Below are 14,449 nucleotides of genomic sequence, written 5' to 3'. Positions count from 1 at the left end.
AAACACAATGCAGGAAAACACTACTGCCTTTCACTGTGTCATCCTCTGGGTCCCATTTTGATGGTGCATATAAGGTATTCTGATCATTGTTAATTCTTTCCTAGCTGTTCAGCACAAATACTGACTTTAATATTAATTTTTTTCTTATCACAGTGCAGTTAAATAAGCCTTTTTATATCAGACAGATTGTCAGTTAAGTTTAAACTTTACATTCTCTAGATTTGCACCTATTTGTTTATGATATTTATCTCTAAGTAAGAAGAGCGTGTTATCTGCTTTACCGAATTGCTGTAATGTTATATAAAGTATAATTTAACCTCATTCAGCACCTAATATTTCATAAAACATCACTCAGCACCGTGTCATACACCTAGTATTTACTGGAAATAGTGACTTTTATTCTTGGCCCTGAAAACAGTAAAGCATTTTAGCACGGGTGCCAACACGTGTGGGTGCCTCTATATAATCCGTTCACTATGATCTTACTCTATTTCAGAGGAAGTAAAGAGTTATAAAATCATACATAGTAAAATGTTAATTAGTACAGTTAGATACTTTTTGCTACCTGGCACATATTTTCAACATCAGGTTTACACTTCTGGATAAAAAAAAATGGAAAATAGATAGCCACCGAAGACTAAAATAGATATTCTAAGTCTAAAATTAGGTCTATCCTGGGAACTGTCTCAGACGAGTGAGTGGGTGGGGAAATATCGCCACCAGCAATGCTTCCTCTTCTACCCAAATCTCTACTCCAACGTAAGAAAATAACAAGCACACAGGTCGTGTTGTGGCCGCCTACAGTCTCATTTTTGTACAGAGTTTGTGCTGTGAACCTGGTTGTCAGCCCACTAATGATACAACTACAGGATTTGTGTTTTATATCAGTGACTATTACAGTGCTGATTATACCAAGGCATATACACATACACAGATGCACATCATTGATATAATCTGGGATGTGTTAAGATGTGGCCTCCACAGTCCTGTTGTGTTCCTATGCTGGGGTACCTTGGAGAATGTCAAGGGATGATGAGCACTTTGAGGAGGGGGAGGAGGAGAAGGGGGAGGAGGAGAAGGGGGAGGAGGAGGAGGAGAAGGGGGAGGAGGAGGGGGAGGAGGAGCAGGGGGAGCAAGAGGAGGAGCAGGAGGAACAAGAGGAAGAGGAGGCGCAGGAACAGGAGGAGGACGAGCAGGGGCAGGAGGAGGAGGAGCAGGGGGAGGAGGAGGAGGAGAAGGGGGAGGGGGAGGAGGAGCAGGGGGAGGGGGAGGAGGAGAAGGGGGAGGGGGAGGAGGAGAAGGGGGAGGAGGAGATGATGGTGATGATGGTGATGACTGCAACAATGATGATTTTTAAAAAAATATTTCCCCATTTTATTAAAAATAATGTCTTTTCTCATACAACATATCTGGATTAAAGTTTTTCCTCCCTCTTCTCCTCCCAGTTCCTCCCCATCTCCCCTCCCATCGGGATCCACTCCTTTTCTGTCTCTCATTAGAAAAGAGCAGTCTTCTAAGTGATAACAACAAAATGTAACCAAATAAAATTCACTAAGGTAAATCAAGATTCTTCATATCAAAGTTGGACAAGCAAACAACAGAAGGCAACGAGCCCAAAGGAAGGCACAAGAGTCAGAGACCCAATTGTCCACACACTCAGGAGTCCCATAAAAACACTAAACTGAATGCTGTAATTTATATATATGCAGAGAATTGGGTACAGGCCCATGCAGGCCCTGAGCCTGATGCTTTAGTCTCTGTGAGTTCACATGACCTGTCTCAGTTGATTTGGAAGGCCTTATTATCCTGGTGTCCTTCATCCAGTTTGGCTCTTACACTTTTTCTGCCTCCTCTTCTGTGGTCTAATGGGAAGGAATGGGTGGAAACATCTTATTTAGGACTGTGTGCTCCAAGCTCTCTGTGTTGTAATGTCTGCATGTGAGTCTCTGCTTTTGTTCCATCTCCTGCAGGAGGAAGCTTCTCTGATGGTGGTTGGATAGAATTTTGAGGTGATGATGGTTTTCAAGAAAGCCTCTCACCATAGCCCAAGATGGCCTCAAACTCACAATCTTCCCCCTCAACTTTTTTTGCCTTGAACATGGATCATTTGAAAACATCTGCATCCAGTTCAAAGACTCTGATGTTGCCATTACTACACATTAGTGTTGCCATAACCACACAGGAACTACCCATCTATGTTCTTACCCTTTTATTTTTATTTTTTATTAGATATTTTCTTTATTTACATTTCAAATGCTATCCCAAAAGTTCCCTATATCCTCCGCCCACCCTGCTCCCCTACCTACTCACCCTTAAATTGAAGGCATTTATTATAAGACAAGAAAACAAAAATGGGAAACAATTTTTCTCACATGGCCACCTGGATTTACTTTCACTTTTGTTCACTGAGAATCTTGTGCAGCTAAGACTTGTCTGGAATTTGCTCTGATCTAAGGATGCTCTTGAACTCAGGAGCCCCCAGCTTTCCTCTCCCAGTTGTGAAGGTTTCGCTGTGTTCCACTTCGTCCAGGGTTTCAGTCTTTACTTTCCTCTTCCTTGCTTACTTAGTTAATTAACATAATTGAAATTGATAACATGATACTTTTAGCCAAATATAAAAGAGCGAAAGCACATGATGTTTATTAGTGTTGCACGCATGTTATTAGTACTCAAATATAATCACAAACAGAAAGCTGTATTTGATAGTGTGAGGGACAATTATCTGGGTTCAGAAGATAGGTAGACATTGTTTCTGTATTAAAATTTTTTTTTACTATCTGATCTTAAAGTGCCTTCATTCATTAAACATCTTCTGGTTTTGTCCTCAGTTGTATTTTGCAGGCTAACACTGTCCTTATTTTTAATTTATGATTTAAGCAGATTGGGAAAGCTAGGGTTGAATGTTTAATTGCACTATATGCCTACAGTCACCGAGACTACTATTTTGTTCCTACCTTGACTCCTGTATCTCTGTCATCACTTGGAAATATTATTCCACCATTTTTGAATGGTATATGAATTATAATATTTGATTTACAAAAGATTTTAGACAGTGTCTCTTAGTTGCCCCCACCTCCCTCCCTCTTTCTGACTTTGAATGCCTGATTTTTTTTCTCCTGCTCTTTGTTTCCAGACACAATGTGTCCCAGTTCTGAGGTCCTGAGTTAGAGCTAGTTCCAATTCCTCTTGCTCTTGTGTTGTTTCTGTTTGTACTTTGTTGCTCTGTGGTGTATCCTGCTGTCTGTCTGTCTTGTATTTCTTTGATGTCCATTTGAATGAGGGAAGCCTGAGAAAATGTATGTTGCCACTCTCTGAGCCTTGGTATAGCTTATACACTCATAGGTCTCATGAGATGGAAAGACAGCCGAAAGGCATGGGCTCTCTGGCTTTTAGTTTCCTTTCCCACAATCTGAACTCCATCTCAATAGACACTGGCAGGGTATTCTGCTGGCCAGTGAGCATAAATCGCTGTGATTATTTTCTAGAGGTAGGCAGCCATTCTTTTATTCTATAGAGTCAAGATGCAATGCTAACACAACCAATATTTTAACATAATGCTGATAGAAAGAACTAGGGCAATTATTTTTAAATACATCCTACTTCAAGTCTAATATGCCCTCATATGCTATGTTTGTCCCCTGCTTAATTACATAGAAAATACAGAGAAGAATGGCTGCCTTGTATGGCTTACTGAGATGGCTAAATTAAAAACAACTGTTGGCCAAGTGACACTGGCATTGTCTGATTGTGATAGGATTTCAGTGAGTTGTTTACACTCTGTGTTCCATCAGTGGATGGAAGCAAGAAGGACCACTTCTGATAGTTCCCTCATTTTTTCTTAGTTCTCTATTTGTGTGTGTGTGTGTGTGTGTGTGTGTGTGTGTGTGTGTGTGTGTGTGTGTGTGTTTGTGTGTGTGTGTGTGTATTACTGGAGAAGGATCCCAGACGTTCTCACATGGTAGTCAAATGCTCTCCACTTCAGAACTCTTACCTTGTATGTTTTTCCCTCGAGACACAATATTACCAAGTTGCCCAATCTGGCCTTGGATTCACTCTGCAGCCCAGTCTGGTTTTGAAATTGTGACTCTAACTGGGATTACATGGCTATGCTACCGTGCACAGTTTATGTAACATTGATCAGAACTCCTTTGTCATTACAGACCAGATCATATACCTAGAATTACCATTCTAGGGTAGAATATACCATTTATACCATTTATAGAATGGACATAGTAGATGCAATCCTCCATTTTTATTGATGCCCACTGATATTGCCACACTAAGAAGAGAAAGCGTGCATGCTGCTCTGGCTGCCTCTTTTGTGTTTATCCACTGGTCCCACTTTTGTACAGCCTTTGGGCTCATGGAGGGAAGTTATGCAGATATACATTCCAAATCTTCAAAACACTCCCTCTTCTTTTTAGGCTAGTACCCAGAGTAAGTATTATTTCCTCTATTCTGCTCCCACTCTTCTGTCCTTGCAAAGCAGACAGACTTAAATCCCCTCATGGGATCCACGGGGTTCTCTTTCTTTCCTTTTGTTTTGGAAGGGAGGTTGGTGGTGGAATAGATGATATTTAAAGCCCAAATATGTCCTTTGAAATGTCATTTCCACTCAAACTGATTCCTACTTTTTCTTAAATCTCTGATGGCAGACTTAGGGGTGTGACTTCAAGGTAACTTTGATTTGCAAACATTTAAACATTTCCAGTTGTAAAAGAAACATATTGGGAAAGGTAAATTCGGTTAACAATACACGTGTTAGAATAACAGAGCTTTGAAGATCAAGGGCTCTGTCATCTCCATGTTCACGTGTTTAATGTATCTAGTCAATTCCGCTGGTAATTCACAACAGGATTATAATGGGGAAATGCTCACCAGGTGATGATTTACAGATTTCTGGTTCTCTGGTGCCATCTACTGAAATATTGCTAAAGAAAAAAAAAGACAGGAAAATTGTGTAACCAGAAGAGTAGAAGATTCTGTAACACATAGACACACTGAGTGTCTATGCTTGTGTGTAGAGTGCCCTGATTGTGTGTGTGTGTCTATACTTGTTGCATTTACAAATTTTAGAAAAAGACTTTAAAATCCATATTTTAGAAAAGTGATTTTCTTCCACTTTACTGTCATCTACCTGTAAACGTACTGTTCTTAATTTACACGCCTACTTCATGTATTTTTTCTTCAGCTATTGTTATTTTTTCTAAATTTTGTTCATACATATGGGTTTGTGTGTATGTGTTTGCATATGCGTATGTGTATGTGTATATGTATACATACACAAAACACACATATACATATATATACAGACATTCATATATATATGTGTGTGTGTGGAGAGAGAGAGAGAAAGAGAGAGAGAGAGAGAGAGAGAGAGATGAGATGTTACTTTTACTAACACTTCATCCTATTTGCACTGGTTATGAGTCACTTTGCAAAGGTTTTATTTCTCAATACCAGATGTATTGACAGCAGATGGGTTGCTTTGGGTGGATAGTGCTGCTGCTATAGAGGGAGCTGATCAGAATGCTACTTAGACTCATTTGCTCTGCAGGGCCCCAGCAGGTTACTCTGTGACCCTGTAAGCAGTCAAATGGAAGGCCATGTGCTAACTAAATGCACCCCCCACCCAGTCATTTCAGGTTTTTCTGTGTAACAATAAGGATCCTCGAAGGCTATGTCTACTTATGATTTTGGTGATAATCTATTCAGGTAATTTAGAAAGATTTCCAGAAACATGACAGACACATCTCTAACTGTTGTAGATCTTAAGTAGCACAACTCCTATAAATATTCATGTGAAGCCCTCTGCCTTCCAGTGTATTTGATATGTAAAGTATCCACAGAGGTAGCTGTTAGTATATGCAAAAGATCTTAAATAACATGGGCGTGGATGGCTTTCAGATAGTGGCTTTATAACTAGGCTATCTCTGTAGGGCAACTTTACTGCATTTCTGCCTTAAGATTCATAGTGTTTCTTTTGTGTTTTTTCCTTTAATGGGTAATACCTGGGAGATATTTATGTGTACTTTGAATCTTTATTGCCGAGGAGAATTCATAGTTTCTTAAAGTGATTAGTTTATACTCTAGATGATTTAAAAAATTATTTGGAGTTATTTTTAAAAGAATTTTTGACAGGTTAATCTTTTTCCATGCTGTTTATCATGTCGAATAAGAGAGCTACTGGTATTGAAAAATCTACCTGGAAGGACTTTGTAAACAAAACAAGCAATTTTGGTCTTATATTGGCTCTAAACCGTAGTTCTGAAGTACTGCAATTTTATTTCAAATAAGGTTAAGGTGTGTGTGTGTGTGTGTGTGTGTGTGTGTGTGTGTATGTGTGTGTGTGTGTGTGTGTGTGTGTGTGTGTCCTCTGTATGTCTGTCTCTGTCTTTGTGTCTGTGTGTAATATTTTATAAACAAAACAGAAACTAATGGCTCAGCCATGAAAATGCTGCCCTGTAGGTATAAAGACCTGAGTCCTGAGTCCCAGCAGCCACGTTAAACAAATAATCAAATAAGCTGAATATAGTGGCATTCAGTCACCTTTAATCGCAATGTGGGGAAGACAGGGACAGCAGGCTCCTTAGGCTTGCTGGCCACCAAATTAGCTGAATCCATGAACACTAGGTTCAGTGGGGGACCCTGTCTCCAAAAATAAGGTAGAGAGTGATTACCATTGACTACTGGCCTCCATCCATGCATATATACATCTGTGCCTGTGCACATATGAACACATGCATGCACTACTCCCCAGTTCATGCAAAGGTAATTTCATATAGTTTGTCTACATTCATTATTTACTTTTTACCATGAACATATGATAAGTGGTACGTTTATAGTCTTTTTATCAAATGTTTTGGCTTAGTATTACACGTTTTGGTGGCAATAAGCAACTAAGTTAGTACCATGAAACAGAGTGGTCTCCCAAATGAGTGGTGGAGTTAGTATAACCTACTCTAAAATGCCCCTTTCTTCTATGACCAAAGGGATTATTTGCTTGCTTCTTCTTCATAGTCATTGATCCTGTGGTTTCTGCCACCTTCAGAAAAGCATCCAATCCCTTGCCAGGGTCTCCAACATCTATACTTGAGTTCATGTCTGAAAACTGTCATCTGATAGCTTTGGCTTCCCCTTTATATATACTCTGTGTTCAAAGTCATCCAAGGATTTCTCTGTCACTGAGTACCTAGTAAGTAATACATACCCCCAATACAGTAGCTTCTCCTCCTTCTCCTCTTCATTATACTGTAGAGTTCTTTGCAATCATTATCAGTCCAAACAGGGTGCATATATTACTTAAATGTTTGTGCAGATTACTGGATGCATTTGTCCTTTGCATTGCTGACTTCTCAGGGGAGGGCCATGCCTTTACCATGCTCAACTCTCACTTCTAACAGCAGACCAGCAAAACAATAGCTACTTCCTAAAGATAAGTCAATGAAATGGTGTGAACCTCCAGGGAACCACATGGTGCTACTGAGAAGGGGTATATCAAACTCTCTCTAGATGTGGAAAAGTTTGAGAAACTGTTTGCTATGGTTTCATATAGTCAAAGCAACTTGAACATTTTAATCATGTTGGTACACTATATTCTTCACAATGAATGCAAGTTATTTTGTCTTTTTAAAAACATGATCTATTAATGACTGATATATTTATACTTTGTTTCTTCTCATTCTCTGCAAACCAACATAATTCTTAGAGGTGAATTTGGAAAGAAATTAGAATAGATCAGAGGATAGGATTGCTGTTAAAAGGAATATAAAAAAGAATAAGAAGTACTAGCTGACTAGCCAAAAAAAGGGGGGACAGTATTTCAAATAATATTTTCAAAACAATACAGTCATACAACACATACCGATGTCACAGTCATGAGTGGACCTTAGTTCTTCCACCCAGTGACATTATAGCCATTTTTAGTTGTGAAAATATACTCTATGGTGATTATTAGCAGTATTAGCATAATGGCAAAATCACCTCATTTTTTGTATATATATGCAATATCCTTCTGATCCGTGTCGTTGGCACATAATTTCAGAGAAACCTTTCTCCAAACAGTCTCTGTTCATTTCTTTCCTCTGATGGGAAGTACCTCATTAGCTTCGTCAGCTTTTAACTCATTTAACTCCTGCATTCTTAGACTCTTGTGTCAGCTACAGTGTCTATTTGTGTGCTCCAGGCATGCGTAGCACGAGCTCTCCCGTCTCCACAGGAATGCTTCCAAAATGTGCAATCAGCACCCATTCAAACTCGCCTCTTTCTCTTGAGAGGTTCCCTCTTTTAATTCAGTGAGAATGTCCACACTTCAGCAACTCAGTAATATGCACGGGACTGCTTCCTTTACTTAACTCTTCATTTTCTCCTTCAAGGACATGCAAAGTCTTGGGGGCTGCCACCTGAGTGTTTCAGGGATGCGTTTCACTCCAGTGTATTCGCCCATTGAGACCTTCTTATTGAGAGCATCATCACGAATTTGTGTGTGTGTGTGTGTGTGTGTGTGTGTGTGTGTGTGTGCGCGCGCGTGCACGCGCGCTTCTGGTACTCTTTGCATTTTTTTTTTTTTTGCTTCTAACTTAGTTCTATCTTGTGCTCATTTACAAAAATATTGATTCAAAATTCAAAAAAAGTGTCTATAGCCCTCCCGTTACAGGAATTGCTCTATAGGCTGACTCCAAACTGTGAACCCCGCCCCCCCACGCCTTCCTCTTCCTTTAGGACCACATCTTAGGTCATCCATTAGGTCAGCCTGTAGCTGTCTTCAAAACATCAAAACATTAACAGAAAGAAAAATTGGGAACTTGCTTTCATTAAGATGATATGTGCTGAAAATAAATATGAATAAAGTATATGATGTATACTTGCATGTATGCTTTAAATCTCAAAATTTCTAAAAGTGTGTTTATTTTTTTTTCAGGGCAAACACCTACACCCAGTGATGGTAAGAATTAATATTTGACTTTTAATATTTTATTTTTGTTACAACAATCATGTAGTTAATATAGATAAAGTTTTATACTTATTTGGAAAGAAGTTTAAAGAAGAAATTGTATAATAATGTGTGGTTCCTCACTGTCACATGCTCTTAAAATTCTTTCTAATATTAAATTTAGTGAATAGTTGAACATTCTTTAAATTTCATAATTATTATTGTGTTCAATTTAAAGTTTAACATTTCATTAAATTGACAATAAATGGCATAGAGAGTTTCTAATCCTTTTAAAAATTTAAGACTGTAAATAAATTTTGAAAATCTGTACATGGGATAAGATTTAAACAGAGAGAAAAAAACTGATCAGAATATATTGCATAAGAATATTCTTTTTTTAAAAAAAGCATTGAATTAGAAATGGGGTAGGAAGCCTAAAAACAACGTCACATGTTTTGTTATATAAGGACAAATGCATTATATAAATTAATTGGATCTAGAGTTCACTTATATTTAGATTTTAATAAAGGTTCACTTTTATTTAAAATTTCATTTTATAATGTTTTTTCAAGAGTAATTTGCCCTTTTTAAAGTTATGCTTGGAGATCTAATATTAAGATATGCTGCATTAATAGTTTACAAAGTTTCCTACTGTAATTCAATTAATTTTTTTCTAAAAGCTTTTGAGAAAATCAATGTAAATAGTGCTCATGCTGCCAGTGTGTTAAAAATTCTTTAATGACCAAATATAGATGTTAAAATTCTCTAAAGCCTAAACACACAGAGGAAGTGACCTGCAGGTGGGTAAAGGGAAGTTAGATCCCTTGCATGTTTCTGTTGCTGTAAATGCTTGTTTCCTGGTTAATCATGTGACTGACAGTATGTCTTAAGAAGGTAAGTGAGACCGTAAAACATGAGTGTTTTAATAACTTAAATGCACATTTCAAGGGGAGCAAATCTGAAATGCTAAAAGTTGATTATCCTAGGAATTATTTGTCATTAAATGCAACACTATGCAGATACTTACAAATCCCACTCCTGAGCCTTTAAAAAAAACCACATTCTTTTATTTTTTCAATGTCTAATATTGGAATTGTATAGTTTTAGTGTGTGGCAGAGACATTTGATAAAACACTTGCTGCAGAGCAGGTTGTGATTGGTTTATGCCAATTTCTTAAGTGAAATTTGACATTTTCCTTTACAAAATATTAAGCTACTCTCAGCTCACGTAGACGAGACATTGTTGCAGGAGAGGAAGGTGATGGGATGGAATGATAGCTTATTCTCTTACCTTGTTGAAAGTTAAGTTAGAATTGTGGCCTATAATACAAAGAGGAGCAGTGTCCCCAAATATCACCAATAGAAGATAATCAGTGAAAAACTCAGAATGTTCAAAATGAGGATTCAGGGACACTAGAGAATTGGCAAATTTGCAGTCATAGATTTTACTGCTGAGACTTGAACTTAAGTGTCTGCGAAGATATTAACACGAGAGACTTCTCTGAAGACATCTTCATACACCAAGGACTGAATTTGCTTTGCTGGAAAATGTCTTGAGGAACCACACTCTTCAAAGCAGCTTGGGTTTTTAACATTGAGGGTTTAAAATCCAAAAGCCTTTTGTAGTTGGTTTACTCCAAGGGAGTGTCAGTGTGTTTGATGGACAACTTGCTGCAATATTCTCTCAGGCCAGGAGACCATTGCAACCTTTCCAATTAGTTGATCTAACCAAAAAATAAATTGTCATCTGTAAAAGGGCGCTGAGTTAACACTATGTGCACCAGATTTAAAAATCCCTCCTTCCACCTCTCTTCTCTCCCTCTCTGCTTTTCTGTTTCCCACTTCCTCCTTCCTTTTTAAAAAATTTGGTCTTCCTTTTAATTCAATGCATAGTGGGTGAGGGACAATTAGGTTAGAAGAGTGGTCCTGAATATGAGAGGTATGTCTTACCTCTAGTTCAATTTGCAAAGGTTGTTTTAGTCTTTATTTGTTAAAGTGCAACTAGTTTTGAGGAAGTGAATCTTCAAAAACTGCGTATTTTAATACTCAAAGACGTTAATACACATTAAGCAAGGGACAATTAAAAATAACATCCCTAATAATCCGAGAGAGAGAACATGATGATTTTAAAAACTAAATTTAGGGGACTTTGGAGATGGCTCAGTGGATAAGAGAACAGGTGTCCTGAGTCCATTCCAGAGGTGAGTTCAGTTCCCAGAAACCATATGGTGGCTTACAACCATCTGTAATGGGATTTGGTGCCCTCTTCTGGCGATCAAGTTACATGCAGATAGATTTTATATATATGTGTATATATATATATATATATATATATATATATATATATATATATATATATGTAATTAAACAAAACTAAATTATAGATTATATATATTTATATATGTAATTAAACAAAACTAAATTTGATTTATTTCTCTTTTCACAAAAATAAAAACATTTTAAATAAAGGAAAACAGAGAAGTGTTTGATTTACCCCATGTGCAAACTCCTTGCAGACAGCTTACATATCCACACCCACTGAACAGTATTATCTTTCACTCCCTTCTGACACATCTGCCCTTTAGAACAGTAAGTTAGAACAAGTTTATTTCAGCATCACATGTCTCTGATTAAAAGGCAAACACATTTTCATAGTTTTATAAGAGCAGATCACTTGCACTTCAGTTTGTGAGTTTTGTTTTCAGGTTTTGCTTATAGAACTCTCCCTTGGCTTCATTTGATTGATTGGCTTATCTTTTGAATCTACACATGCAGGACAATTTGTTTCTAGACAGGGGCTCCTGATTTAGTTCAAGCTGCCTAGAACTTGCAGTCAGCTCTTGAGTGATGGAGCTACAGACATGACCCATAGACCGGATTCACCCAGAGTTTTTCCTTTCCTTTCCTTTCCTTTCCTTTCCTTTCCTTTCCTTTCCTTTCCTTTCCTTTCCTTTCCTTTCCTTCCCTTCCCTTCCCTTCCCTTCCCTTCCCTTCCCTTCCCTTCCCTTCCCTTTCCTTTCCTTTCCTTTCCTATTCTCTTTTCTTTTCTTTTCTTTTCTTTTCTTTTCTTTTCTTTTCTTTTCTTTTCTTTTCCTTTCTTTGCTTTATTCCACGTGGAATCCAAAGTCTCCTAATGATTAATTTCTGGCGTTATCCTTCTCCACCATTGCTTACAATCTGTAAGTCTTTTCAAGTTTCCTTTAGACATTTTTACAAATTAGGTTTCATTCTTCTGAATCCAGTTGCTTTGGGTAGCTCCCCAACGATTAGATTGGAAGAGAGCTAAGAGGAACTGCTTCCCAGTCAATTTTCACATCTTTATTATTAACTTTTATTATATAATTTGTATCTATATATGCATATGTAGTTAGAAATCTATAGCCATGTGTGTGTGTGTGTGTGTGTGTATGGGTCATGTGAGTATATGTGCCTATGTATGTTGCCTGAGTATACTTGTCTGTATATATACTTATATATTTTTCTTTGTGTATATATATATCTATACGTATGTACATATGGAAGTATGTGTGTATGTATGCATGTATATTTGTGTATGTATGTGTTTGTGTATATGTGTGCAGATGTGGAAGTATGCAGACACACTCTATAGCACATAAGCTTGGTATATGTGTGTGGGGTTAGGAAGCTGAATATGAACATGTATATGAATGGACATTTTTGGGACATGATTGATATATTCCTTCTCTTCTTCCATCCATTAACATAACAGAACTGAGCACAACAGAGAATGCCCTTCTTCTGCCTCAAAGTGACCCCTTACCTGCTCGCACCACTGAATCCACACCCCCAAGCATCTCTGAAAGAGGAAATGGCTCTTCAGAGACCACATATCATCCAGGTGACCACTCAAGCCAGGCCCTCCCAGAAACTTGGATAATGCTGGTATTCTTATTATGACAGGTTGACACACAAACTTTCCTAACCAAAATGATATTGGGGGTGAATTTGCCTTTCAGAATCTTTCTAAAGTGATCAATCATTTACGTTACATGTGCAGTTTCAAAGTATTTTTCTTCAAGATAATAAAATACAGGTGACAGCAGACATTGGGAAAGGTTGCTTAGTGAAAATAATACAGGGATGGTGCTCAGGAGATGGTAAAGGTGTAATAGAGGATTCCCTACAAATAACCAGGGAAAGTGCCCTAGGTTCACTGCATCTGTGTGGCTGCTAGAAGACTGCTCGGAACTGCAGCACTGAGCAGGAAAATAATTCTCTGGCACAGCGTTTTGACACTTTTGAGCTTCCTTACAGCTGCCTGGAAGTGGGATATTCCCATTTCTTAGTTCCATTCTCAGTTCACATCATCAGAAATCTAAAGATAGAGAACTATTTTGAACAGGCCTCTCAGAACTGAGATTTCAGTTTTGAGACATGCTATTTTCCCAGAGATTATGTCCATTCTTAAAACAAAAACTAACAATTAAGCAACCCAAAATCATGAAATCTAGTGGAATGTAAGATGGAGCTCGCCCCCCCCCCCCACGCCAGGCCTGTGGCATTCCTTCCAACTTTGACATATTAGAAGTTTCAGCTTCTCTTCAAGTTTAGATTTGCAACATAGTCAGTATCTGCTTCTGCCAACACGAGATTGTGCACACATTTCTGAAATCACATCTGTAATGCAGTTTTCTTAGGCAAATAGGTTTCCAAAAACACTTCTTAAGACACTGTGAACCTCAACTGCTTAGCAGAACTGTTTATCTTGGTCTAAAAAAGCAACATTCACACACACACTCAGGTCTTCAAAGTTCCTCTTTATCCCTGCCACCAGCAGAGGAATCGCTTAGAACCTGGGTCAACATCTGAACATCACGTCTGACCATCTGGTGGCAGCACACACTTTTTCATTATTAATCTCATCTCATCACACACACACACACACACACACACACACACACACACACACACCACATAAACTCAGCAACCTTCCCATCCACAAATTTTATTTGAGCATGTTAAAACCTCAGAGCTTCAGATGGACCATCCCAGGGAAAGGTTTAGGGTGGAGTGAATTAGAAACACAGATGAGTAATACCAAATTGTCTCTTGTCACAACTGCATGGTGCAACTTGCCTGGGAAACTTCTAATGCATTCAAATAAACGAGCATGCCTTCTTTTTTAGAATAGTATTGCTCTCTAATGATCTTTCAATGATGTGCTGGGGAAGATTGTGTAATTTATATTTATGATTGATCAATAGTCTTCAATGTAACTAATTTTTTTTCTTGGTTGCTGATATACTTGGGGTAAACATATTAATTAGTTTTTCTAATGGTGTAAACTATTCAGTTCTTCTGTTTTGAAATCCGTTACACTAAGTATTGCCATTCACACATCACACTAGAGTATCAAATACTATAAGACAGTGTATGTATAAATTTTATGACCAATGAAGAATGATGTTTATATATATATATATGTATGTATGTATGTATATATATATATATATATATATATATATATATATACACACACACACATCGATAGTTAAG

The 14,449-nt window shown here is 37.8% G+C and overlaps 1 protein-coding gene across 9 annotated transcripts in view; it reads left to right on the top strand.

The window, feature by feature from the left end:
• Window positions 1–14,449, top strand: part of Ptprc (protein tyrosine phosphatase, receptor type, C) — a 112,898-nt gene that overhangs the window by 40,510 nt on the left and 57,939 nt on the right. For 5 of the 9 annotated variants that reach the window (NM_001111316.2, XM_006529258.3, XM_006529259.3 and 2 more), the window contains 2 exons: window positions 8,921–8,944; window positions 12,663–12,791. In NM_001111316.2, the coding sequence (NP_001104786.2) occupies window positions 8,921–8,944; window positions 12,663–12,791 (153 nt within the window). The remainder of the gene's footprint in view (window positions 1–8,920; window positions 8,945–12,662; window positions 12,792–14,449) is intronic. The other 4 variants (NM_001268286.1, NM_011210.4, XM_006529262.4 and 1 more) reach the window with 1 other exon arrangement.

The sequence above is a fragment of the Mus musculus genome, chromosome 1 (genome assembly GCF_000001635.26).
Source record: "Mus musculus strain C57BL/6J chromosome 1, GRCm38.p6 C57BL/6J".
Classification (NCBI taxonomy): Eukaryota; Metazoa; Chordata; class Mammalia; order Rodentia; family Muridae; genus Mus; species Mus musculus.
The sequence above is the reverse complement of the archived record's forward strand: the minus strand, read 5'-3'. Positions and strand labels throughout refer to the sequence as shown.